Source organism: Erythrolamprus reginae, chromosome Z (assembly GCF_031021105.1).
Source record: "Erythrolamprus reginae isolate rEryReg1 chromosome Z, rEryReg1.hap1, whole genome shotgun sequence".
Lineage (NCBI taxonomy): Eukaryota > Metazoa > Chordata > Lepidosauria > Squamata > Dipsadidae > Erythrolamprus > Erythrolamprus reginae.
This window is the reverse complement of record NC_091963.1, coordinates 55,204,643-55,231,407: the sequence shown is the minus strand read 5'-3', so window position 1 is coordinate 55,231,407 and position 26,765 is coordinate 55,204,643. Positions and strand designations below refer to the sequence as shown.

General features: G+C 42.2%; 1 protein-coding gene across 2 annotated transcripts in view; it reads left to right on the top strand.

Annotated features, from left to right (window-relative positions):
* Positions 1-26,637, top strand: part of TRIM71 (tripartite motif containing 71) — a 149,732-nt gene extending 123,095 nt beyond the window's left edge. For both annotated transcript variants that reach the window (XM_070727300.1, XM_070727299.1), the window contains 2 exons: positions 3,577-3,711; positions 18,068-26,637. In XM_070727300.1, coding sequence (XP_070583401.1) covers positions 3,577-3,711; positions 18,068-19,519 — 1,587 coding nt within the window. In that variant the 3' untranslated portion in view covers positions 19,520-26,637. The remainder of the gene's footprint in view (positions 1-3,576; positions 3,712-18,067) is intronic.
* Positions 26,638-26,765: the final 128 nt, after the last annotated feature.

The window sequence follows — 26,765 nt, the reverse complement described above, 5'->3', positions numbered from 1 at the left end:
GGAACGTCACAGCTCCTTTTTACCTCTAGGCCCAACCCAGGACCATTTCAAGGCAGTTAATTTATTCATAGCCGACAACTATATTCTGTATGTATCAAATGTTTTTTTAGCTGGAATTTTAAAATTAAGGGAGACTAGGATGGTCCCATTTCGGCCTTGTTCTGGCCTCATCAGCTAGCCACACCCTTCCTTACTGAGATTCGATCTGGTAGCCTTGTAAGGCAGAGAATTAGCAGTTGAGCCATCAGACCTGATCCCTCCAGCTCTGTACCAGGGAGGGGATATATATTATGTTGGATCACCCTGGTATATTGAAGGAATGTCACAGCTCCTTTTTGCCTCTAGGACCATTTCAAGGCATTTCAAGGGGTATATATACCCCTTAATTTTAAAAATTCAGCAAAAACATGTGATACATACAGAACATAGTTTGTTGGCTATGAACAAATTAACTGCCTTGAAGTGGCCCTGGCTTGGGTCTATAGGCAAAAAGGAACTGTGACATTCCTTCAATATACCAGGGTGATCCAACAGAAAAAAAACATATAGCCCCTCCCTGGTACAAAGCTGAACAGACCAGATCTGGTGGCCTAGAGGTTAATTTTCTGCCTTACAAGGCAGAAGCCCCAGGATCAAATCCCAGTAAGGGTATGGCTAGCTGATAAGGCCAGAATAAGGCTGAAATAGCGCTATCCTAGTCTCCCTTAATTTTAAAAATTCAGCAAAAACATGTGATATATATATATAGAGAGAGTTATATGGTAGGTTGAATGTTGGAGTGAATGGTGAATGGCTTTTGTTCAGATGGAGAGGAATGAGTGGTTTGACAAAATGTGAAGTCCAGGGGTAAAGACTGGTGTCCCCTTTGCTGGTAGTGGGTGGGGGCCTGGATATAACCCTTGAGCTTGTATATATGGAGAGACCGGCTGCCAAGAAGAAGAGAGGCCAGAGGGGATGTGGGAGCGTTTCCGGACTGAGTGGGGCACCGGGGTATTACGGTCATCACTGGTATGGCAGGAGCCAAGGGGTAGGCTGCTCTCGGAGAATGAGGATATGCTGCTTGGAAGCGATTCCCTGTTCTGGCTCATCCCGTGTAGCTAGTGTCAGATGTAGTCAGGGCCCTGGTCTCAGCCTGCTGTTACTCAATGCCAGGTCGGTTGCCAACAAAAACCCCTTGATCTGAGACTTATTCTCGGAGGAGTGGGCTGATCTGGCTTTTGTGACCAAAACCTGGCTGGGTCCAGAGGGAGATGTTCCTTTCTCAGAAATGTGTCCAGACATGTTTCTGGTCCTGCATTAGCCGCGACACCAGGGAAGGGGTGGGGGAGTGGTTGTCATCATCCATGAGACTCTTAAGCCCTCGCAGGATCCCTGCTCCTGAGATTGTCGGATGTGAAGCCCTCCTCTCAAGATTAGACTTAGGGATTCAGGTGGGCTTGTTGTTAACATACCTGCCTCCCAGCTATGTTGCAACAGCCCTGCCTGTGCTGCTTGAGGTGGTAGCCCGGCTGGCAGTGGAGTTCCCCAGGCTTGCGGTCCTGGGAGACTTCAATCCACCATCACTCGGCAAAACCTCGGAAGCAGCACAGGCTTCCATGACAACCATGGACCTGTCCAAAGTAATTCAGGGTCCGACTCATAGAGGGGGATGTGCACTCGACATGGTGTTTCTTTCGAAGCAGTGGGAAAATGATATAGTTTTAAGGGGTATAGTCACCACACCCTGATCACTCCCTGATGAGGTCAGATCACTCCCTGATGAGGCTGGACTTTGATCGACCAATCCCCCACCACAGGGAGGCGGAATCGATTAGAAGGTTCTGTCCCAGGCACCTAATGGATCTGGATGGGTTTCAGAGGGAGCTTGCAGAAATTCCCAACTCATTTATCCGCAGTTCGGCCGAGTCTCTGGTAACTGCATGGAATACATGGGTCCTCTGGACCGGATTGCACCTTTGCGGCCTCTCCCAGGCAACAGACCCTGGAGGTCTACTAGGTTTACTGAGGAACTCCCAGGGATGAAGCACCAGAAGAGATGCCTAGAGCAAGCATGGAGGGCCAGTAACTCTGACTCTGACAAAGCATGGGTAAGAGCTTATATTAAGACTTACCTTGTGGCGATAGAGGCGGCAAAGTCTGTATACGTTACCACCCTTATTGCGTCTGCAGATTCTCACCCAGCTGCCCTGTTTAGGGTGACCCACTCCCTCCTGAATAAGGAGGCAACGATGGAGCCCTTGCAGGGGTGGGCTGAGGAATTTGTTCAGTTTCTTGCAGATAAAGTCGCTCAGATTCAGAATGATCTGGACTCCAATTGGGCAATATAGACTGAGTTCCATCATTTGGGAAGAGTTTGACCTGGTAACCCCTGAGGAAGTGGACAAGGCTATGGCAGCTGTGTGTTCCTCCACCTGCTTACTGGACCCGTGCCCCTCCAGGCTGGTTTCGGCCAGTCAGGAGGTGACACGCAGCTGGATCCAGGCGTTGATTAACACTTCCTTGAGTGAAGGGTCATTCCCGCAGTCTCTGAAGGAGGCTGTGGTGCGACCCCTCCTCAAGACACCATCCTTGGATCCAGCCGAGTTGAAGAAGTGTAGGCCAGTCTCCAACCTGCCATTTCTGGGCAAGGTTGTTGTGAAGGTGGTGGCACACCAGCTCCGATGGTCCTTGGAAGAAGCCGATTATCTAGATTCCTTTCAGTCTGGTTTCAGGACCAGTCACAACAGAGAAACCACTTTGGTCGCCCTGATGGATGATCTTTGGAGGGCCCAGGGTAGGGGACATTCCTCTATCCTGGTGCTCCTCGATCTCTCAGCGGTCTTTTATACCATCGACCATGTGGTGACTGGAGGGATTGGGAGTGGGAGACACCGTCTTACAGTAGTTCTCCCCCTATCTTTTCCAATTGTTCGCAGTCAGTGTTAGTGGGGGTGCAGAGATCCACCCCTCGGCCTCTCCTTTGCGGGGTGCTATAGGGGTCTCTCCTCTCCCCCCGCTGTTCAATATCTACATGAAGCTGCTGGGTGAGATCATCCGATGGCATGGGGTGAGGTATCATCAGTACACTGATGATACCCAGTTATACATCTCCACCCCATGCCAATTCAATGAAGTGGTGGATGTGATGTGCTGGTGCCTGGAAGCTGTGAGGATCTGGATGGGGGCCAACAGGCTCACACTCAACCCAGACAAGACTGAGTGGCTGTGGGCATTCCCTCCTAAGGACTCTTCGATCTGTTCGTCTATTGTTCTGGGGGGGGGGGATTTTGTCCCCTCAGATAGGGTCCGCAACTTGGGTATTCTCCTGGACCCAAAAGCTGAGTTTTGACCATCACCTATCAGCTGTGGCCAGGGGGACCTTTGCCCAGGTTCGCCTGGTACACCAGTTGCAGCCCTACTTGGATCAGGAGGTTCTCCACACAGTCACTCAGGCCCTCATCTCTTCCCGTCTTGATTATTGCAAAGCGCTCTGCATGAGGCTTCCCTTGAATTGTTATTTTAAAAACTAATAGCTTAATAAATGCTCTGTCTTCCATTGTACAATTAATTGACTAAAAGTTTTTTGTTTTGTTATAGCTGAGTATTGAGCAAGCACAAGCTGTAGCAGAACAAGTTGAGATGAAGGCAAAAATGGTACAATCTGAAGTGAAGGCTGTGACTTCTAGATACAAGAAGGCTTTAGAAGAAAGAGAATGTGAGCTGCTATGGAAGGTAAAAAGAGAATGAAATATATTTATGAACTGGCATATGTCTTTTTAAATTTTCTATGGAAGAAAAGTGGCTTATAAAAGATGGTAATTTTGTCATATCCTGATTTTTTTTCATCAACAAAAATTGTCATTATTGAGACTTTATTAAGGTAATGTATTTTGACTTCATTTTTGCAAAGAAGCAATGAATTCCTGATTGGAACAGAAGTCTAAACAGATCCAGCTGGAGTGGTATGGCTTGTTAGTTATACAGCATAGTAGGAAGAGTCAAGTGACTACAGTTTGAGAAATCTTATTTTGTATGGAAGATTTTTTTTTTTAAATGGCACTAATTAAATCTTGAAGTGCCTAATTGGCCACTCTCCTGTTGAGAGTGTTGCTGGTCATTTGCTATTATTAATTACCATTATTACTGCTGGCTGGTGTTTTATAATTTGATTGTCCACCTATGCAACAACATCTGCTGAAATATTTCTGTAGGGCTGATTGGTTAAATCTTGCTCCCGTCCTTCAATTGAGAAGAATTGTTCTCATGCTACAGCATTGTTTTATTGTAGAGTCTATGCTTTTGAACTAGAATACTATATTGATTTCTTCAAGTTAGCACATGGGTATTAGGTCTTTATGGGAAGACTTTACTCAGATTTTTGGAGATGGTGTTATGTATTGCATATAATGTATAGTTATCAGTTGAAGTTCTCATTCTAGTCCTCTGTGGGAGTGGGAAAATACTCTCCATCAGTTGGTTCTTTGGTTGATTAGTTCCCTACAAAAGGAATTGTGTCAGCCAGGGAGTTCAATTGTCTCACTCAGGCAATATTAAATAAAGAGCTGTTAGAAATCACTCAGGCCTCAGCTCCATTCTTCGCCCAGAACCTAACACTGAGGATGGGATTGAATCGAGTAAAATACAAAATTCTCCACTGCACTTCTCGGAGAGTCCAATGTGGGCTGTTCTTCAGCCTCACTGGCAGGGACTGAGTTAAAAATTAACATATTTATTATGTCCCGCCCACCACTGCCCCATCAGGTCAGTCTTAAAAGCTCAGTCATAGATGGGACTATGAGTTTTCTTCTCCAGAGAGAGAGGGGATTTTTTCTTCCTATTTTTCTCTAATTAACTCTTCTTTCTTTCTTACAGGAGGAAGAGAATATAACTCCAGGAATTTTGAGAGCCACTGCCCTCCAGGGTATTGCTCTCCAACTCTTCAATCCCTGAGAGGCCACTGCTCTCCGGAGTATTGCCTTGAGGACAGGGATCGCTGGATTGGGGTCCCTGAGGTCCGCGATTAGATCCCCCCACCTCCCCCCATCTCTGCCAATTACCAGCACAACACAGTACCTCAGATTTTCTTGGATCGCCAGTCAAGAGGACTTGCGGCAATTACAGCGTTTCCCGAAGCAGGGAATCAGCTGTTCGGCAGCTCCAATTCCCCGCTGTCAATCTCCGGCGGTGGCGCAGCCAGCAAACCAAATGAAGCAGCGGCGAAGGATAAAGAACAGAGGTGCCACTGGGGGCATCTCCTGCCGCCTGATGTTGCACCTGCCATTTTGAGGGCAGTGTCCAGGCCCTTTGGCAAGATTGAGGTGGCTGTACACCTCCGCCATTTTGGGGGCTAAATTTTCCCACCCCACCTCACGGCCGCCATTTTGAAAGGGCCGTTACTATGGCAATCGACGGAATGAATAGGCTAATTTCTAGCCACCTCACAGCCGCCATTGTGAAAGGGGCGTTACCATGGCAACGGGGCACAATATGCCTCTGTCTGGGCCTCAGCCAATCGCATGGAGTCAGGCTGATGACACGTTCCTCAGGGGACACAAAACGCATTCATTTCGCCATTTTGTCTCAACTCTGCATTGTGTAAGAGCTGCTTTTTGTAGCAAACAGTGCCGTGAGTGTTACTATTTCACCTCATTATGTCTCAACAACCACAACGCAAACCCTGCGACCCTGCTGCTTCTTTAGTGGCTAAAGGGAAAGATAAAGGCCATAGTTCCAAATCCAAAGGGAAAAGTTCTCAGACCTCAACTGCCTTAAAAGAGGCTGAGAAGAAAATCAAGGCTCTTGAGGCTCAGCTGGAAATGGCCAGACCAAAGCAAGGGCCTAGTCCATCAACCAGCACTATTCCACTTCATCAACAGAGTCCTTTAGCTTCAACTACTTTCCCAATAGTTGTCATTGAAGGGCCTACTCTAACTGGACTGGGGGATCTGTCCCCTGACTGCCACCTGAGCACTCCCCTACCATCTGAAGGGGTTCAAAGGTCAGAGTGGACTAGACCAGCCTCTCAACCATGGCGACAACCATCTCAAACTGCAGCAGCTATCTTTACCCTAACTGCTGCAGGCCTCAGGGGTCCCATGGACAACTGGCAGATCATGTCACCATCATGGCAGGATATGATCACGTCTGCATACTCACAGGGCATTGCGGTAGGCGGTCAGCAGCGCCCATCCCCATTACCACCTTGTATCAGCAGACAAGACGTTTGGGCAGCACCTACACCCACTACATCTTTACATGACACCTTTCAGGAGGATCATGGTCCAAGAGAGATGCCTACAGATCCAGAGGATGAGCTTTCTGAAGATGAGGCCAACTTACCTGAACAGCCTGCCTTCGCTGGCCTATTCAAACTGTCTCTTTTTAGAGTCCTATTAAACAAAGCAAAGGCCACAATGGCCTTAGAAACCACAGAAAAGCTGGCAGGCCAAGCGGCGGGCATCCTGCCTGCAGATAGACTTTTTAATAAGCCCCAAAGGGAATCTGAACACATCCCTTCCGCTCCCATCTTTTCAGAAAATATAAAGAGGCCCTGGCAGCAGTCCTCAGACCCTCAGCATTGAACAAGAAATTATATTCCTTCGATCCAGATCTAGAGACCCTCTAATCCCTTAGTACCATTGGATATGGCGGACGGCCTGAGGCCTGATGACAGAAAGGCAGAAAACCTGATTAGAAGAATGCATCAACTATCCACCTGGTGCTTAAGGACAACATCGGCTGCATCATTTTTTAATAGAGACTCAATCCTGTGGCTACAGGATATCCTCCCTAGAACTTGGCCCAGAGGACACTCAACTTCGGCAGGACATCAACAAACTCATTGCTACCACTGAGTTTTCACCTTAGCGGCAGCAAGATCTTCATCCCAAGCAATGGCAACCAATCTTTCTGCTTGGCGTCTACTGTAGCTTCATTCATGGCAGGCAGACACCAAAATCAAAGTGGCGCCTGGCCACTGCTCCATACCAGGGCTCCAAGTGCTTTGGGGAGTCATTGGACACTGTTCTGATCGAGGACAGAGACAAGAAAAACGTTACCGAGGACGGCAAGGAGACAGGACAGACGGGGGCCCCCATACTTCTGAAGACAGCCCTTTCGGTCAGACCCCTCCATGACTGTGCCCCCGGTCGCCAGGGTCTATGGACAAGGGGCCTACATGCAACCATCTTACAGGTCAGAGAGAACCAACTACGGAGACAGAAACCACCAATTCCAACAACCCCGCAGATCCTTCAGGGGTGCTAACAGAGGGGGATATTGCAGACAGAAGTGATTCTGCCTACGTGCCCATCGGTGGATGCCTGCAGTTCTTCCCCGACTCTTGGGGAACTATATCCACTGACGCCTGAGCCTTAGATACCATGGCGCAAGGCCTACGGATACAAACTCCGCTGAACAGATTCATGCAATGCCCAACATTGACAGATTTGCGAAAACAGTTTCTCCTTTTCCAAGAGGTCCAACATCTCTTGGACATTGGAGCAATAGAACCAGTACCGTCAATGCAGCGGGGACAGCAGTTCTACTTCATAGGTTTCGTGGTTCCCAAAGCGTCTGGCAGATGCCGTTTAATTCTGAACCTCTGACAGTTAAACATATACATCCGCTAGAGGTTCAAGATGCATTCATTACACACAATTCTCGCATCTATCCGACAGCAGGATTGGATGACTTACATAGACCTCAAGGAAATATATCTACATGTTCCGGTCCACCCACAACATTGGCGCTCCCTTCATTTCTGCATTCAAGACCAGCACTTCCAATACAGAGCTATCCCCTTTGGCTTATCCTCGGCCCCCAAAACGTTCACCAAACTCTTGGACATCTTGACAGCCGACCTCAGGACTCGTTCCCTGGGAGCAATCGCAACCAATCTGGACGATATAATCATCCTCTCCAGAAGCCCACAACAGGCCAGGAGGGACCTTGCACAGACGATAGATTCACTGGAGAGATGTGGATTCACAATCAATTACGACAAAAGCCATCTACAACCAACCAGATGTCTACTGCACCTAGGCATCAACCTCCAGGGTCTATCTCTCAACAGCAGAGATAATAGAAAATTATAGCAATAGTAAACTATACAACATTGCAGCAAAGTTCCCTTAGCACTCCTATCACAACTGTTAGGAATGTTCATCTCGTGCATAAACATCATACCGTGGGCTCATCTTCATTCTTGTCCACTATAGTGGCTTCTACTTCCCTTCCAGAGGGCATGGTTCAGCCAGTCTAAACAACGAGTGCGTCTGACAACAGAGGTCCGTCACTCCCTTCCTTGGTGGACATCTCCGACCCTAACCAGAGGTTCACCTTCCTCTACCATTAAGAGGTGACCATCACCACAGATGCCAGTTTCTCCGGCTGGGGAGCACACTCCATATCCCAGATCGCCCAAGGCCTATGGTCGACAGAGGACTTGATAGACCTCAACATCAATCTTCTGGAGCTTCGAGAAGGATTCAGAGTGCTTCAGACTTTCATGGACCTGGTCGAAGGCCAACATGTCCTCATCTTGATGGACAACGTAGCGACACATGCTCACGTAAATCATCAGGGGGGCACGAAGTCAGGCCGCCTGATGCAGGAAGCCCACGCCCTATTTTCATTGGCGGAGTTACACCTGGCTTTGCTTCACGCAGAACACATTTCAGGAGCATCAAACACTCAGGCGGATTGGTTAAGCCAAAAAACTATCTTTAAAAAAAAATTTTTTCTATTGATTTTTATAATATAAGAAAAACACACACACAACATAGAACAAGTGCTCAGTGATTGTGCCCACCACCAGACAAACATTCATACCCCACCGAATAATAAGCCGAACAACTATCGACCCCGGAGAATGATGCCTGAACCCGGAAGTATTCCAGGACATTGTTCGCCGCTATGGCAATCCAGAAGTGGATTTATTTGCATCTCAGTACAACAACCAAGTTCCTCAGTTCTTCTCCCGTTTCCCATCCCCGGGAACCGAGCGAGTCAATGCACTTCTCTCGCCATGGCCGAGAGGGCTACTATACGCCTTTCCTCTGGTCTGCTTAATCCCCAGAGTAGTCTCCAAGATCATCTCAGAATGAGCAGAGGTACTCCTAGTTGCTCCGTACTGGCTCAGATATCTGTGGTTTGCGGATCTGATGGACCTATCAATCTCCCCTCCATGGAACATCCCACACTACCATGTCTCCCTGACACAAGGTTCAATAGTCCACCCAGACCCTCAGTGGTGGAGACTTGCCATGTGGCAATTGAGGGGGACCGCATGAGGAAAGAACATCTTCCTGAGAAGGTCATACACACCATCCAAGCCACGCAACGGCCATCTACAACTCGCATATATCAAGCAATGTGGGCAGCTTACTGTAGATTTTGAAGGACTCAGGGGATACCACCTCATTCGTCTTCTGTACTTCATCTTCTAGACTTCCTACATAAGGGCCTCGACGAAGGGTTGGCTCCCAACACCCTATGCAGACAGGTGGCGGCCATAGCTACAGTACTACGACCAGACCCTCTATGCCCAATTTCACACTATCTGTGGATAAAGGACTTCCTCTGGGAAGCATCGAACCTGCCTCCACCAGTTATCCATTGTTTCCCATCCTGGGATCTACCCTTGGTCCTACAAGCCCTTACAGAACCTCCCTTCGAACCACTAAGGGAAGTCTCACTTCGTATCCTTTCTGTTAAGGTGACCTTTCTGGTGGCTATAACATCAGCGCGCAGAGTCTCAGAGTTGTCAGCATTATCAGTCTGTCTGGACCTCTGTGTTTTTGAAAGAGTAACCCTGTGTTTAGATCCCTGTTTCTTGACCAAAATCAACACAAGATTTCACAGGTCCAAGGACACAGTCCTTCCCGATTTTTGCACCCATGGATCGCACATGTCGGAGCTCCGATGGCACAAGATGGATGTCCGAAAGTATTAAAGATATGCGTATGCTGTACCAAGACTTTTAGGAAATCGGAGGCATTATTTGTCTCATTTCTCCCAGCATCCATGGGCAACAGAGTATCAGCCAAGACAATCAGCAGATAGATCTGCTCCTGCATTATAGAAGTGTACAAGACAAGCTGTGCACCATTACTAGCTCGTGTCACAGCCCACTCCACTAGGAGTGCGGCCACTACCGCTGCTTGGACCACACAAGCTCCAATCGAAAACATTTGTCGGGCTGCAACTTGGTCCGCCCCCACGACCTTTATAAGACATTATCACCTAGATTCGTTTGTTTCAGTGGAAGCAGCCTTTGGCCGAAGAGTGCTGCAAAGGGTTTGTGCTCCAGCACTCCTGGTCCAGCCTGTCTCGCCCTAATCCAGTTGCTTGGGTATATCCCACATTGGATTCTCCGAACAGTGCAGTGAAGGACCATTGAACCTACCTGAACGGTCTTTTCAATGCACTGCGAGGAGAGTCCAACCCCGCCCAGCTTATTTGGCCCAGGGGCTCACTTCCCATTTCCTCGTATTGATAGTTTAAATTTCTTAGAGTTAATAAAGTTTGGTTTCTTTACACTATTCCTTTGTTTTTATTGACTGACTTAATGGGGCAGTGGTGGGTGGGACATAATAAATATGTTAATTTTAAAATCAGTCCCTGCCGATGAGGCTGAAGAATAACCCACATTGGACTCTCCTCACAGTGCATCGAGAAGACCTTCAGGTAGGTTCAACGGTCCTTCTGTCCACATTTACACAGATTATAAATGTACATTAAATAAAGTGCTACAGCAAAATGCATATTCATTACCCATGGTCCAACATTTGCTGCATTTTCTGGATTAGAGTAAGGTCTTTGTTCAACTGGACCTTGCCCAAGTCTACCAGTTGACAATGCGCCAGTTGAGGCTCAGATGATTATAACACATCAAGGAGCTTTTAGATGTTGCCAGCTGAATTTGGGGTGAGCGTGACATTGAGACTTTTCCACAGCCTGATGGAGTGTCTCTTGCAAGGCATCCCAGGTGTCATCCCCTATTTGGATGATATTTTAGTGTCAGCAGCCAACCATGTCTCGTCCCTCTGTGAATGGTACTCATTGTTCCTAAGAAGTTGGCCTAAAAGTTAAAAAATAAAAGTACAAGTTCTCTGTTCCACAGATAGAGTACCTTGACTACCTTATTGATGCCTCTGGATTACACAGGCAAAGATTCAAGACATCCAGAAAGCTTCCACACCTAAGAATAAGACCAAAATCCAGGCATTCTACAGCGTCTTGCAACAAAAAGCTTGCATAGCTGAGTCTCCCATCACTTGCTCAACAAGAATATGTTAAGGGAATTGGGCCAAAAAGAAGCTGCTGCCTTCCCCATTGTCAAGGAGCTTCTATCTTCAAATAGCGTCCTGGTGCAGTATGACGAAAATCTTCCCTTGGTTCTCATCTGTGGTACCTCTCCATTGAGTACCGGCACCATCTTAAGCCACCGATTCCTGAATGGAAGAGCGGCCTCGATCACCTTCTTTTCATAGACTGACTGACTATCATCTATCTATCTATCTATCTATCTATCTATCTATCTATCTATCTATCTATCTATCTATCTATCTAATCATATATCTATCTAAAGCCACCAATTCCTGGATTGAAGAGAGCCCCTGATCACCTTCTCATGAACCTTATTTATTTGTTTGTTTGATTTATATGCTGCCCCTCTCCTTGTCATCAACTGAACAAAACTACAGTCAGATGGACAAGGAAGCTTTGGCTGTGGTTGCAGGAGTCAAATGCTTCTATGAATATCTCTATGGCAAACCATTTGGCATTGTGACTGATCACAAGCTGCTATTGGGCCTGCTTGCTGGGGACTGCCAAACACCAATGGTTTTCTCTCCTCGCATGCTGTAGTAGACCATGTTTATCTGTCCATCTATTTATCTACCTACCTACCTACCTACCTACCTATTAGATTTCTATGCCGCCCTTCTCCTCAGGGTGGCTCACATCAAGGAAAAAAGTACATCTAAAAATCTAAATCTAAAAACATTCTAAAACCCCAATTTCTTAAAACCAGTTGCTCGCATTCACCCAATCATACATGTAAATTCATTTGTAGACCGGGGTTAGATGTTAAATTTAGTGGCCCCAGGCCTGTTAGCAGAGATGGGTCTTTAAGGTCTTATGGAAGAACGGGCGGGTGGGGGAGTATGGATTACTTGAGGGAATTGATTCCATAGGCTCCATCAGGCGATATTGTGTAGCTGACGGGACCTGGAGAAGATCAACTATATGGGACCCACTAGGATATGTGAGGCAGCAGACAGTCCTGTAGATAATCTGGTCCAATGCCATATAGGCTTTATAGGTCATGACCAACACTTTGAATTGTGTTCAGAGACCAATCGGCAGTCAATGCAGGTCATGGAGTGCTTGAGAAACATGGCCATTTCTTGGAAGGCTCATAACTGCTCATGTGGCTGCATTTTGCGCCATCTGAAATCTTCAAACATTCTTTAAAGGTAGCCTCATGTAGAGAGCATTGCAGTAGTCGAACCTCGAGGTGATATGGGCCTTAGTGACCATGAGTAGAGACTCCCTGACAACTGGTGCACCAGGCGAATCTGGGCAAATGCCTCCCTCGCCCCAACCAAAAGATAATGTTCTAAAGTCAGCTATGAGTTGAGGAGGACACCCAAGTTTTGGACCCTCTCTGAGGGGGTCGGAAGTCCCCTCCAGAGGTGATGGATGGACAGATGGAAGCGTCCTTGGGAGGCAGAAGCCACAGCCACACCAATAGAGTTTGTGCCTGTTAGCACCCATCCAGACCATAAAAGCCTCCAGACACCGGCACATCACTTCCACTGCTTCACCGAGTGGACACGGGGTGGAGACATACAACTCATCCCATGCCCTCGGATGATCTCACCCAGCAGTTTCATGTAAATATTATACAGCAGGGAGGACAGGACAAACCCCTGAGGAACCCCCAAAAGGAGGGACCTCGGAGTCGACCTCTGACCTTTCCCACTATCATTGACTTCGACTGATTGGAGAGATAGGAGGAGAACTACCGTATGACAGTGCCTCCCACTCCCAGCCCCTCCAGTCAGCACAGAAGGATACCATGGCTTTCACCAGATATGTCACATTTCTGAAAAAAACATCTAATTTAAAAATTTCCAAAAATGCACATATGCTTGCTATGCTCCTAGCCACATCTGTACCAAAATTCAAGTTGGGATCACAATGGGATCATATTTAAAAATATAACTATTAAATAGTGTAAATTTGATAATCTTGAATTAAGATCTGTTCACCTTGTAGTCTACAAGTGTGGGGTCTATACTTAGCAAATAATCCATGATTTTTAGATATTTAGATTTTGGAATAGAAGCTGAATGGCACTTTCTTGCCACTGCTCATGGCAAAGGTGTATGTGAAAGTTTAGGAGGCACTGTGAAACGCCTTGCAGCTCGGTCAGCCTCCAGAGGCCATATTCAAACCAAATGTTAACACCAATGCAACTTTTCAAATAGAGTGAGAAAAATATTCTTAACATCCAGTTCATGTATTGTATAAACCAAGACTACGAAGAGGAGGAGAGTTCGTTAAAACATCGGTTACAGGAAGCAGAACTCATCAAACTGACTCAGCAATACCACACTTTCATTCCATGTAGTGAAACAGAAATAAAAACAAGGAGTTTTTCATTCAGCAATGACAGTGAAGTCCATGAACTGGTAGAAGGTGGTACAAGATTGCCAATGGATGACATAACTGGTTATGTGACCTGTGAATATGATTTGCACTGGTGGCTGCTAATGTACTCTCCAAAGATTGTGAAAATGAAGAAGTAGAATTGACTTTTTTGCATCCTTCTGGTCCAGCACTGTTGTGTATACTCCTGTTCAGTTTGGGGATTTTTCAGATTCTGATTCAGAAAGTGGTTATGAATTAGTGGTAGGGCCTGATTTAGAGGCAGAAGAAATAGGAGACCAACCACAAGACGTTTCTATGGGTTCAGATTCAAGTGAAGGAGAAGCAGATGCTAGATGGGTGAATCTTTATTTCAGACGCTTGCAGAGGTGAAGAGAGCAAGTGTCAGAGTTATTTAATTAAGTAATTAATTCGTCACATCCAGGTGTCAGCGGAAGAGAAGAGTTGAGTCCTCAATCTGCCGTTAAGAAATATGGAGGTTTTTTCAAGCAGCTCCGAATGTAAGCTATGCCTTGTGTTCTTTTAATTGCAGTTTTTATGACTCCGGGCTAACTCTGACTAGCCATAAATCTTAGAATGACTTGTGGAATTTTTAATGATTTTGATGTTGCCTTGCATACTGAAGTTTAAGATAAGAGATTAGCGCTGCGTAATGAGATGATTCAGTGTGGAACAAAGGAAAGAAAAATAAAGATGATGTGATGTTTTACAAGTATATGCATTTAGCAATCCTTTATTCGAATTATCAGTAGCCTTAGCTGGAGACCAGAACAAGCGCCATCCTTTGTGTATCCAAGAAAACCAGACATTTTAAAAGTTAACAAAAAATAGATATTAACTGAGGTGGAGCCGAACAACATTGACAGGTCATACATACTCTTTGACACAAAAGACCATTGCTAGTAAGCGCTTATTGACAAGATTACATTTTACCCACTATGAGGGACAAATTGATGATAATAGGCCAGTTTAAAAATGTATTAATTGTTTGATTAATTCATATTTTATTGAGGATTTAGCTACTTTACTATTTTTCTTAAACACTTCATAATTTACATGTTTAGTGATATAATAAAACAATTGTTACATGTATAAATAGGTGTTAACAATATTGGTTCTTTTAATCTTGTTTTTAACATAATTACAATGAGACTGCATTTAGAAAATAATACTTGAGGATATAATCACCTTTTTTCTTTTGGTTTGTTCAATGCATTCAGGTTGAAAATGCTGAGCAAGTTGTGTTATGATGATTAAGATGTATTTATTCTGGCATGGTATTTGTTTTTGTGTTTCTTTATTGTTGCATATAAATGTTGAATTCAATAACTTGTAATTTGAAAAGAAAAAAGGAAGAAACTCACACAAAATTATATGACTCAAGACTTCTTTAAAAAATTAAAAATTGATGGGGTTAGGGTTCCCAAGTTGAATCCCTGTACAAAAATAACCAAGAACAGAAGTAACACACATCCATTTTTTCACAATTTTAAAATATGTTTTTTTTTCGCAACTGTGCATCAAAATTTTGAATTTGATTTCTCCAAAACAAAGTATAAAGAAACATAGTCTCGTGACATATCAAATGAAAGCAGGTACTGTTCTGAGAACAATGCTGCAGTTCCCACCTCTTTATCTTAATTCTAGCCCGAGATATGATAAAAACTGTAAAGCCACTTTTTCAAAACTTTAGAAGTCTGTAAAAAATTAACTGATGAAGAAAAAAATTCAAAACTTTTAATTTGTAATTAACTAAAGTAGTACTTCATAAAAATTAGAAATTAAAAAATCTAAATATGTCAGGTAAAAGAAATATTCATATTTGGATCATGGATATGGAATGACCCATAGCAATCTCTAAATTTATATGGTGATTTTTTTTTTAAAAGTTAAGAATCAGATATTTCCAGAGGAAGGTGCAACTAATATTTATAATATTATAAATAATATAGTCTTTCGGTCTGACTGCGAATCCCGCAGAGGAGGTGGTGTAGCCATATTCTACAAAAGCGTACTCAATCTAAAAAACATTCAAGTTGCACATGATCTTATCCTCCCTGAAAGCCTAGTTTGTGACATTTCCCTCAACACTACACTCCGTTTCCTACTGTGCTACAGAGCTCCAAACTACGATATTACCCATGCAACTAAACTAACCTCCCTCCTAACTTGGGCAACCTCCTGCCCCCATCCCATTATCTTCCTTGGTGACCTCAACCTACCACACATCAACTGGTCACTAAACAAATGCTCCACTGAACCTATACATACCGCCATCTATAACGCTGTCAACAGCCTAGGACTGGAACAATTAGTATCAAACAACACCAGACTCAACAACTGTCTCGACCTCATATTCTGCAACAGCAAAAGTGCTATCTATGGAGTGCACACAAAAGAACCCTTCTCCAACAGCAACCACAGTACGATCAACTTCAACCCATACCACATGTCAGACATCAACACCCTTGAAAATGTCCAAAGATATTTCACCAGAAGAGCCCTTCACTCCTCCACTCGAAACAGAATATCCTATGAAAATAGACTAATAATCCTGGGCCTAGAAAGCCTAGAACTACGGCGCCTAAAACATGATTTGAGTATTGCCCACAAGATCATAAGCTGCAACGTCCTACCAGTCAATGACTACTTCAGCTTCAACCGCAACAACACAAGAGCACACAACAGATTCAAACTTAATACAAACCGCTCCAAACTTGACTGTAAAAAATATGATTTCAACAATCGAGTTATCGAAGCATGGAACTCATTACCGGACTCAATTGTGTCAACCCCTAAGCCCCAACATTTCTCCCTTAGATTCTCCACGATTGACCTCTCCAGGTTCCTAAGAGGCCAGTAAGGGGCGTACATAAGTGCACTGGTGTGCCTTTCGTCCCCTGTCCAATTGTCTTTCCTTTCTTTCACCTATCATATATATTCTCTTCCTTTCATATATCCTCTCCTCTAAGTTCACTTTTACCCTTATATATATTGCCACATGTCTATTTTTCTTCCTATGTATTTGTGTATTGGACAAATGAATAAATAAATAAATAAAATATTGAAGTTCTAAGGTACAGTAATTACTGTAATATAGCTTAAGCAGGCTATTTCTGGAGAGAATGTTAAGCAAGTAATGTTACTTTTTCAAAACCTCCATCAAGCTATTTTGGACAGAGAGGCACCCAGATAATTTCTCAAAGTCGTTCCTTCTGCTATTGGTGGCTAATAAAATCATCATCCTGTCTTGAATTCAACGTTGGAGTCGCTAAGTTGTTGGTATATAGAAACTTCATCTGGGTTGTGACCAATCTCTTGGATTGTTTTAGAAGTTTATAGCTACTATAGACTTGTCATAATTGACAGGGTGTTCAGCTGAGGTAGTGTTATTGTCTATGACATGTCTACTGAATATAGTTCTCATTTGGTTAGAACTGGTTGGAAAATGTTTATTAAATATGTTCTGCTTTCAGTACAACCTTTCTCTATGGTAATACCATCTGCATCAAAACCGGTAATAGTACACTCCCTATTAAAAAAATATTTTTGAACCTTCCCTATTGGAAAAGATACAGGTGCCTTGTAAAAGCAATGACTGATGAGTAATTCCAGCGGCTTCTGATTGGCACAGATAATGTCAACTTTGTTTTGATTTCGTGTTGGGGTAGAGCAGAGTGCCTTTGAAAATTATTTAGAAGCTGCAGCAAAATCAAGATATAGTGCCTAGATTTCCTTCAGGTTTCCTTAGAAATATGTGAAGTAAATCTCATTCAACTTCATGAACTATTGTTTTTATGAAGTAAATCCAAACGTGCTTATTTCAACATCATTTTGACTATCCAGCGAAATGACTTCCACAGTATGTTACCATCTGGAAGCTCCATTCATATAACAAGATCTACTTTGGGTGCCTCAAAAGGAGACTTGGTTAGAAACAACCAGACCTTCTTAGTGGCAACCCCAATATTATGAATTCCCCCTCTCATGCCCATAGTAGTGTCTTAGTGCTTCTTGGTTGCTTGCCTATCAGATTTGAAAAACACTTCTGTAAATTAGCTTTCCATAGTGATTATCTCTTTGAATTTATCAATGTACTTAATGGCTATTTTAGCAATGTTTTATATAACTTGTTACATATTATTTTGTATTTATGTCAGCTTTGTTGGCTGCTTTATTATATAATACACTGTATTATGATAGAAACCATTATGTTTGCCTTTCCAAGAATATTTAGATAGAAATTTAACAGTAAATAAAATAAATAAACATTAAATTGGGAGGAGTGTTAAAATGTATTACTTTTAATAGTTTTGTAGGGTTTGCTTTTGCACATTCAAATATACTGTTCCATTTTCTATAGTATTTATAGTTGATAATTCCAAATGTTTTCTTCCTCTTATTTTAGGTGGAAAAAATTCGCCAAGTGAAAGCTAAATCCCTCTACTTGCAAGTTGAGAAGTTACGTCAAAATCTAAATAAGTTAGATAATACCATCAGTGCAGTCCAGCAAGTCTTAGAAGAGGGCCGGAACATGGATATCCTCTTGGCACGGGATCGGATGCTTGCACAGATGCAGGAAATGAAGAATGTAAGAGGCTTCCTGCAGCCTCAAGAGGATGACAGGGTCATGTTTACTCCTCCTGATCAGGCACTGTATTTGGCCATCAAGTCTATGGGATTTGTCAGCAGTGGGGCCTTTGCTCCTCTGACCAAAGCCACTGGAGAGGGTCTCAAACATGCATTGCAAGGCAAAGTAGCCTCGTTCTCAGTGATAGGTTATGATCATGATGGTGAGCCTCGCTTTTCAGGGGGAGACATGATTTCAGCTGTTGTAATGGGGCCAGACGGAAATCTCTTTGGTGCTGATATTTGTGACCAGCAGAATGGAACATATCTTGTAAATTACAGGCCACAGATGGAAGGGGAACATCTGATCTCAGTCATGATGTGCAACCAGCATATAGAAAGCAGCCCTTTTAAAATCATGGTCAAATCAGGGCGCAGTTACGTTGGCATTGGATTGCCGGGGCTCTGTTTTGCTAGTGAGGGAGATAGTGATGGAAAACTATGCCGCCCCTGGGGTGTTAGTGTAGATAAAGAAGGCTATATCATTGTTGCTGATCGTAGCAACAACCGCATTCAGATCTTTAAACCTTGTGGGGCTTTTCACCACAAGTTTGGCACCTTGGGTGCCAGACCTGGCCAGTTTGATAGGCCTGCTGGTGTTGCCTGTGACTCCTCACGGAGGATTGTTGTGGCAGACAAGGACAATCATCGCATCCAAATCTTCACTTTTGATGGCCAGTTCATTCTCAAGTTTGGGGAGAAGGGAACCAAGAATGGGCAGTTCAATTATCCATGGGATGTGGCAGTTAACCCTGAGGGGAAAATCCTGGTGTCGGACACAAGGAATCATCGGGTTCAATTGTTTGGACCTGACGGAGTGTTCTTGAATAAATATGGTTTTGAAGGAGCACTTTGGAAGCACTTTGATTCCCCACGAGGTGTGACATTTAATCACGAGGGCCATCTTGTCGTGACTGATTTCAACAATCATCGCCTTCTAGTCATTCGCCCTGACTGTCAGTCAGCCCGTTTCCTTGGATCTGAAGGCTCAAATAATGGCCAGTTTTTGCGCCCACAAGGTGTGGCTGTGGATCAGGAAGGTCGTATTATTGTGGCAGATTCTAGGAACCACCGTGTACAGATTTTTGAGCCAAATGGTAGTTTTTTATGCAAATTTGGCACTCAGGGAAGTGGCTTTGGTCAGATGGACCGTCCTTCAGGTATTACTGTCACCCCAGATGGTATGATAATTGTGGTGGACTTTGGAAACAATCGAATCCTCATATTCTAATCTGTGTATATGTGTATTAAGAAGAAACTCTCTCAGGGAAAATCCTTTTAAGAGATCTTGCCCCACATAAACACAAATATTCCAATGATAGTTCAAACCTACCTCATCTTTAATTTTTTTTATAGATGAATGTATTTTCCCTTATATCTGCAGGGGTTGAATCTGTGATTATATGAACTTTTAATCTACCTCATTATCTTTGTGTTCCTTTATATCCACAGTATACACGGTGCAGTATAAAATTAAGCCTCTTTTTCCCTAAATGGGACACTCATACAGCTTATTTTTGTGCACGTTAGTTGGTTGTGTGATAAATTTTGTAGATTCTGCCAAAGAGACACACTTGTCTTGAAAAAGAAGGAAAAAAATCAGTAGTTTTAGATTTTTAATTGTTTTATATTCAAATTGTACTGTGTTTTTCTTATTGGAGGTGAAAGGAGCTGTATTTTTAGATGCTGCTGCAGCAGAGAAATATTTTCTTTGTTCTCTTTTTTTATACCTCAGTGCATTTGACATACTGTTCCACATAGCATCTTATTTCAGAAGGCCTTTTCTTTTGTGGGATGAAAATCACCAGGCCAAAAAAACCCCCATAGGTTCTTTGTCACTGGTACTTTTCTGCATGCGTATTTTGAAAAATGCAGTAATTTCACGACACCAAACAATGTTTGATGATGCACAAAATGTTGTGATGTGTTCAACCTTATTTTGGTAGTTTGGACTTTGGCTCAAAGGGCCGCAGGGCAAAACCACCCATACATAATAGCCTTAGAGCTTCTGGAAACAGCTTTTTTATCTGCCAGGCAAAGTTGTTTTCTACACTTGGAAACTTTAGAAGTTACCTCTGTTGTTGTCTAAGCAGCTGCTGCATGGGTGAGAATGTATCTCCCCAAATAGCTTCTGACTTCAAAAACATATGTTTGGAATGTAGCTTTGATATAGTTGGATGTTCAAGGCAAATGAGGATTTCCTCTTAGGCTAGTGTTTTTTCTCATAACCTTTCTTCCAGTTATTTTTTTTAAGTCACTTCCCTTATGTATTGTCTGTATGTGTCTATATATGTGTAACAAATATGTGGCAATAGCCATTAAAATGAGTCAGATGTTTAGGCATGATATGATATTTCTGTTTTGAAGATTTGTGTTGAAGAAATTAGCTTTTTTAATGTAGTGTTATCAAGACGTGATTTTTCAGGTATATATATCCCATAAAGTCCAAATTTGGAATTTCAGGGTGCATATCAGAAGTTAACTGTAAGAAAAGAAAGTAGATAATAGTATGTAATCTGAGTAGACAGTTTTCTGCCTTTTTCAGTCAATCCCCAATTAAATGGAACATTTACATGGGAAATTCATCCTGACAGGATAACCATGTAGCTCCCTTTGGGATAAAGACTGTGGAAAGTCAACCACCCTAAATCCTACCTTGTTTGCCCCAGCGCCAAAGAATGCCATGTAAAATGGGGGTGCATTTCTAAAACCAAAACTATAAATACCTTGAATTCAATCAGCCACATTTAGCATTGAATTTACTGAGAATATTTATACTTCTCCAAGAAGGTCTGTAACTCGTTTTATATCAAATCATAGGAATGTAATTCCTTCCCTGCTTTGTCATTAACCTCTATATACCTCTATTGATATTTGAGCAAATGTGTGCTGAGTTACTATGGTGCTTAATCTCTAGGCTAAGGCTGTCCTTGGAGTCCTGTCTGTCAGGTAGTCTAATGTCTTTTATTTACGATCCTGCTTGGCGATCCAAATTACTGTAAGAGTGATCAGCAATTCCAGAGTTTTCAAATAGATTACTTCTTTTTTTGGAACTGAGTAATCTGAAGGGAATAATATGAACATCTCATGTAGTGACTGAAATGTTCTTTAATGAAAAATAATGCTTCCCTACCCTACCATTTTCATTACTGGTAGATTTACCCTTGAATGTTTTAACAAGGAGATGTTTTGACTGCACTTTTTGAATTTTCCAAGGCATTACTTTCTAGATGGGATGAAATTGAATTCATTCTCTAATTGGACGGCAACATTGATAAAAGGGATAGTTAATTACTATATCCTTGTTCCAGAGATTCAGGGAATTCACAAACTTACAATGCTTTACTGAACCATCTTAGCATTTCTAATGTTTTATGCTATATAAATCAGTGGGGCAGACCCAATGGTCCCCTTTTAGTCACTACCAATATCTCTTCAGTACAAGGATTCAAATTAGGCTTGGGGTAGAGTTGATAAAATATAAGCTACTTTCAATATTTATGTTGCCACAACTGACATAAAGCTAAGTTGCAAAGGAGCTAACCACGGGCAAAACAATATACCGATAGGATACAATGGAGGTGGTATAATGCTTGAAAATATGTTCTTCTCTTGGACACCAAATATTCTCTTTCAAAGGGAGGGGTGTTCTATTGCCCTTGCCTTTAATAAATAGTAAAGGCAGGATATAAAATATAATAAGTCTTGTCCCATATAAGTCACATTATGCTTGTCAGAATTGTTACTGGAGTTGACAAAAAGCATTATTTGAGCATTGTCACTGGAAAATGAAGTTTATCTATCTTAATGCCAAACTTAATGTAAGACCAGTGCAAAACCTATGAAGGCATTTCAGATTTTAGTTTGTACTTGAAACTCTAATGTTAGTTTCTCCAAAATGGCTACCAAAGATAACTGGTTAAAAGCTTTATTTGATGTTCTTCTAATGGAAGCTGTTATTTCCATTGATTCCAACTTTGTTTTCTGCTAGGCTTATCATATTTTTTTTTGTCCAGTAACCTCGGTACCATCTATTCTTTCTAACATCATAAAACTGAAGGTTAATGTAATTCCATTTTTAAAAGACATACATATGCACACTTACATGCCTACTTAAGGGGCGATACAGGATTGTAAAGACAGAAACCCTATCAAGGAAAGAAGGTATACTGTATATTTGGTAGTTGTTCATTCACAAATATTTTCTTCCACGCTATTGCAGATGTATACATATCTGCTATTCTGTCTTTATACTACTTTCCTCCCTGTGTATTATTAATTTTTTAAGTTTTTATATGCTGCTTCTGCCCACTTATTGCAGTAAGTAATGCAAAGCACATGTAATCTCACTTCAAGGTTTTATGGAAAATTCTCCCAAGAGTATTTATAGTACAATTAATTAAATAGCATAATAGAAAAATATTGTCAATGTAAAATGCCTTCTAGGGGTCTGGTTTTAGTTGGAATAGACTGGGCTCCTAAGCAGAAATTGAATACAGATTAACACTAGGTGAGCAAAAGTTTGAAAACAGCTTGTAAATGTGTTTATTCTTCAGTTCATGGCTACTAAACCTAATACATATCATTTACAAAATATTTATTTATATAGTTTATCTTAAATTTAGGGACTCATTGTGCTATAAACATTTGAATTTGGCTAATCAATAAGCTGTTAGGTTATTTAGTTTTCTAATTGATTTTTTTTAAAAAACTCAATAGGAAATCAAGAAGTGCTGCTAAATAGCAGGTACTTCAATAGTAAACTGAACAGTGTAGTCTTAAATAAACTTCAGGGAAACTTCAATGGCATTTAACAACTATAAATGATACTCTTTCTAAGATTAATCCGAACTGATACTAAAGGAGGTACTATTTTATGGCTTCCAGCTGGAATTGCATAATTTGATCCTTTCACTTTTAAGTAATTAAGTTCAAAACTAATTTATTGAAGAAAAACGCCGGCTTCATTTTAGCCACATCTGATTTCTTTTGAAGATTAGGAGATTCTTATATTCTTTTTTTGGTTCAAAATAAGTTCCAAAGCATTTATGTAGGGTTTTTTCCCCTTTTCTTTTAAATGGTCATATCCAGATGGTTCTAAAAGGGAATGGTTGATGTTTTTTAAAAGAAAATTTAGAGACCACCCTACCTCCGTAGTTTTAAGCTGTGTAAAAAGTAAATATTGGTACTTAAGACAACACTGTTTATAGTCCTTAAGTGTTTGGGAAATCAATAAGCCCAATTTGCTGTGGTACAGGATGCTTGAATAAGCATGCTTTAAATCCCTACCTCACTGTTAATTTTATAAGCACAGCATCTACCTCAAAGTTAGCCTCCAGACATTAGAGGAAAAAATGGGTATTCAGTAAAGAAAACAACCTAAAAGCCAGGTAGGCTTTTTTAGTTCCTGCTCCAAAGAGCAATAACATCCTGGATACTTTCTTTTAATATTAGTCTATCCAAATTAAAATGGACATCTTAGGCAAATCTATTAATCATCTTTCTCTATGACCTTATGTCTAGGAAACAACCTTACCTCTATTTCTATACTTACTCTAGATCAGTGGTGGCAAATCTATGGCACATGTGCCACAAGTGGCTGGCATGCATGTGCTGGTCAACTGATTTTTGGGTCTTCCGGGCCCACTGAGAGTTGGGAAACAGCCTGTTTTCAACCTCCAGAAGGGGCGGGGAAGACCCGTTTTTTCCTCTTCCCATGCTTTCTAAGAGCCTGTGGAGGATAAAAATGGTCTTTCCACCCTCCTCCTCCCCCATCAAGAGGTACTCCAAAGACTGGAAGCATTTCGTTTGCCAACTTCTGGTTGAACTGGAAATTCTGGGATTTTTTTGCTCCCCCAGGCTTCAGAGCCTTTCTAGGGGCCCGAGAAGGGCAAAAACAGCCTTCCCCCATACCCCCCGAGACCCTTTGGAGGCCAGAAATGGCCCGTTTACCAACTTCTTCAAGTTGGGGAAGAGGGTATTTCTGGTCTTCAGAAGAGTAGGGGTGGGGAAGGCCGTTTTCTCCCTACCCAGGCTCTTGAAAAGGCTCTGCAGCCTGGGAGAGCAGAAAACAAAAAAACCCAGAACTTTCAATTCAACCAGAACTTGGCAAATGGGCCATTTTTGTCCTCTGGAGGGCCCCCAGTTTATGGGGGAAGTCCATTTTTACTCTCCACAGGCTCCTAGAAAGGGTCTAAAGCCTAGGGAGAGCAAAAACAGTCATACCATGGCATGCTGGGAATGGGGGGCAGTTGTCATGTATGGTGTATAAGATGCATACACACCTGTGTCTTATAGAGTGCATGTTGCCACCTCACCCACCCTTTGGCCTCTGCCTCCCAGCAATTTGTTTCCTTGTAGCAAACAGCCTGGTCAGCTTCAACACAGCCTGATTTAGCATGAGCAGCTGATTGGCAGTTGGATCTACCTCCCAGAAAATGGCCTATCAGCTGTTCCAGGCTGCGAGGATCACCACTGCCCATCAGAACCATTACTGCCCATTGCCACCACCTATCTCCGATTGTGTGTGCCCCATTTTCGACATTTATACCCAATTTTTGGCCCATTCCAGATGGCAGGGAATGGGCCAAAAATGGAGGTGGCAATAGGTGATGGCGATCCCCAACAGCCTGGAACAACTGATAGATGATATTCCGGGAGGCCAGCCCAACCACTAATCAGCTGATCATGCTAAATCAGGCTGTGCTGAAGTTGACGAGGCTATTTGCTGTAAGGAGGCAAATTGCTGAGAGGCAGAGGCAGATTTTTTTTCTTGTTTTCCTCCCCAAAAGCTAGGTGTGTCTTATAGTCAGGAGTATCTTATAGTCCAAAAAATACGGTAACTCTAGTTACAGAATCAATATTGGTTACAGGTCGTCTCTCTGACAAAAAGAAATACATTGCATTTATAGCAAGTTGATAGAAAAGCCATCTTCTGGAGATCTGGAAATTCCTGGTTAATTGTCCAAAGCAGTTGAGTCTATGAAAGGAAATAATAATATTCTCCTCCTATATTAACATACAGTGAAAGGAGATTTAGGGCTCGTACATTGATTTTATTTTATTTTTTTACAAATTTTCATTTAGCAGCTTGTTTAAGCAGGAAAAAAGCATTCTCACCCAAATCATCTTAATTTGGGTTATTTCATCCATTGTTTCCCACATTCTGCAAAGATACAATGAAAGCACACTGTGGATACCTTGTAGATTATCACCATTTTCTCAATCATGCTTATAAGTAATTTGAGAAATGGGCACAGAAAACTATTTAGAATTAGTTGGGTTTGAATGGAATATGTCTTTTTGGCATTCCTTTAAGTAGTTTTACAGCACGACAAACATTAGGCCAATTTCCCCTAGCCCCTCCCCACACCACCATCATCTTCAAATAGTGATTCTTCAGGAAAAAGGTTTTTAAAAACTGTTTATATACCTGCATGGTCTTAGACCGGTTCAATGATTGTATCAACTTACAAACTCAGGTTTATTTTTGTATGTGTGTGGGAAGCTCCTTTTTCAGAGTTTTGGTCACTGAATGTTTAGTGTACGTAGTACGTGTGGTATTCTTTATCTGTAATTTCTTTTTGTAACATTATAGATTTCTTAAGTCCATGTAGCTTCTTTCCCAAGGGAGATCTTGCCTCACCTATTACATATCTGTTTATATAGTGATAATCCTCCCTCTCTTTTTAAAAGTAGCAGTAGTATGAAATGCATCTTGGATTATTTTCTTGAAAAAAGCATTTCCGGTATTTTTGTGGTTGGTCCAAGACCAATTTCTTTTCTTTTTTAAAATCAGCATAGAAACTCTGCGGACCAAATCCTCCATTGATTAAAATCCATTTTCTCCCATTTTAAAAAAAATGGGAACTACTTAAGATTTTGCCTATTTGAAAAATACAGTATTTTTAAAGTAAGTTGAATTTTTAGTGGTTCACATATGCCAAACACACATCAGATTTATTAGAAGAAAACATAGATTCCTATAGAGCCCCTTCTATGCTGGATTGGCCAAGATTATTTTCTCAATTGAAAGCTGTTATTTTGTTTAAAATTTGGTCATTCCAGTTATTGCTGTTGGCTTGCAGAGTGATATGAGAAAGGTGAGGCACAAGCTTTATTTGGACAAGCTAAAATGTTAGAACTTGTAAGGGTTTTTTTTTCAGACGGAGGCTTCTGAATGTATCTTTGTGGTCCATGGAGAAGGCTGAAGGATGTAGCAAGGAGACAATGTATCAGCTACTACTAGCAGCCTTAAAATGAAGTCATGGTCTCCATGGACTTTAAAAATGTTTCTATGCAGTTTATTTTATTTTTGTTTAATTAAATAAACGTGAGTTTCACTTCAAATGTGGTTTGTCTTTTTTCCCCCCTCCAAAAATAGTTGCCCATATCTTTTCACATCTCTGTGGAGATTCGCAACACCTGTTTCTTAATACTATTAATACTTTTTTTATTCATAGATTACATTGCCTGAT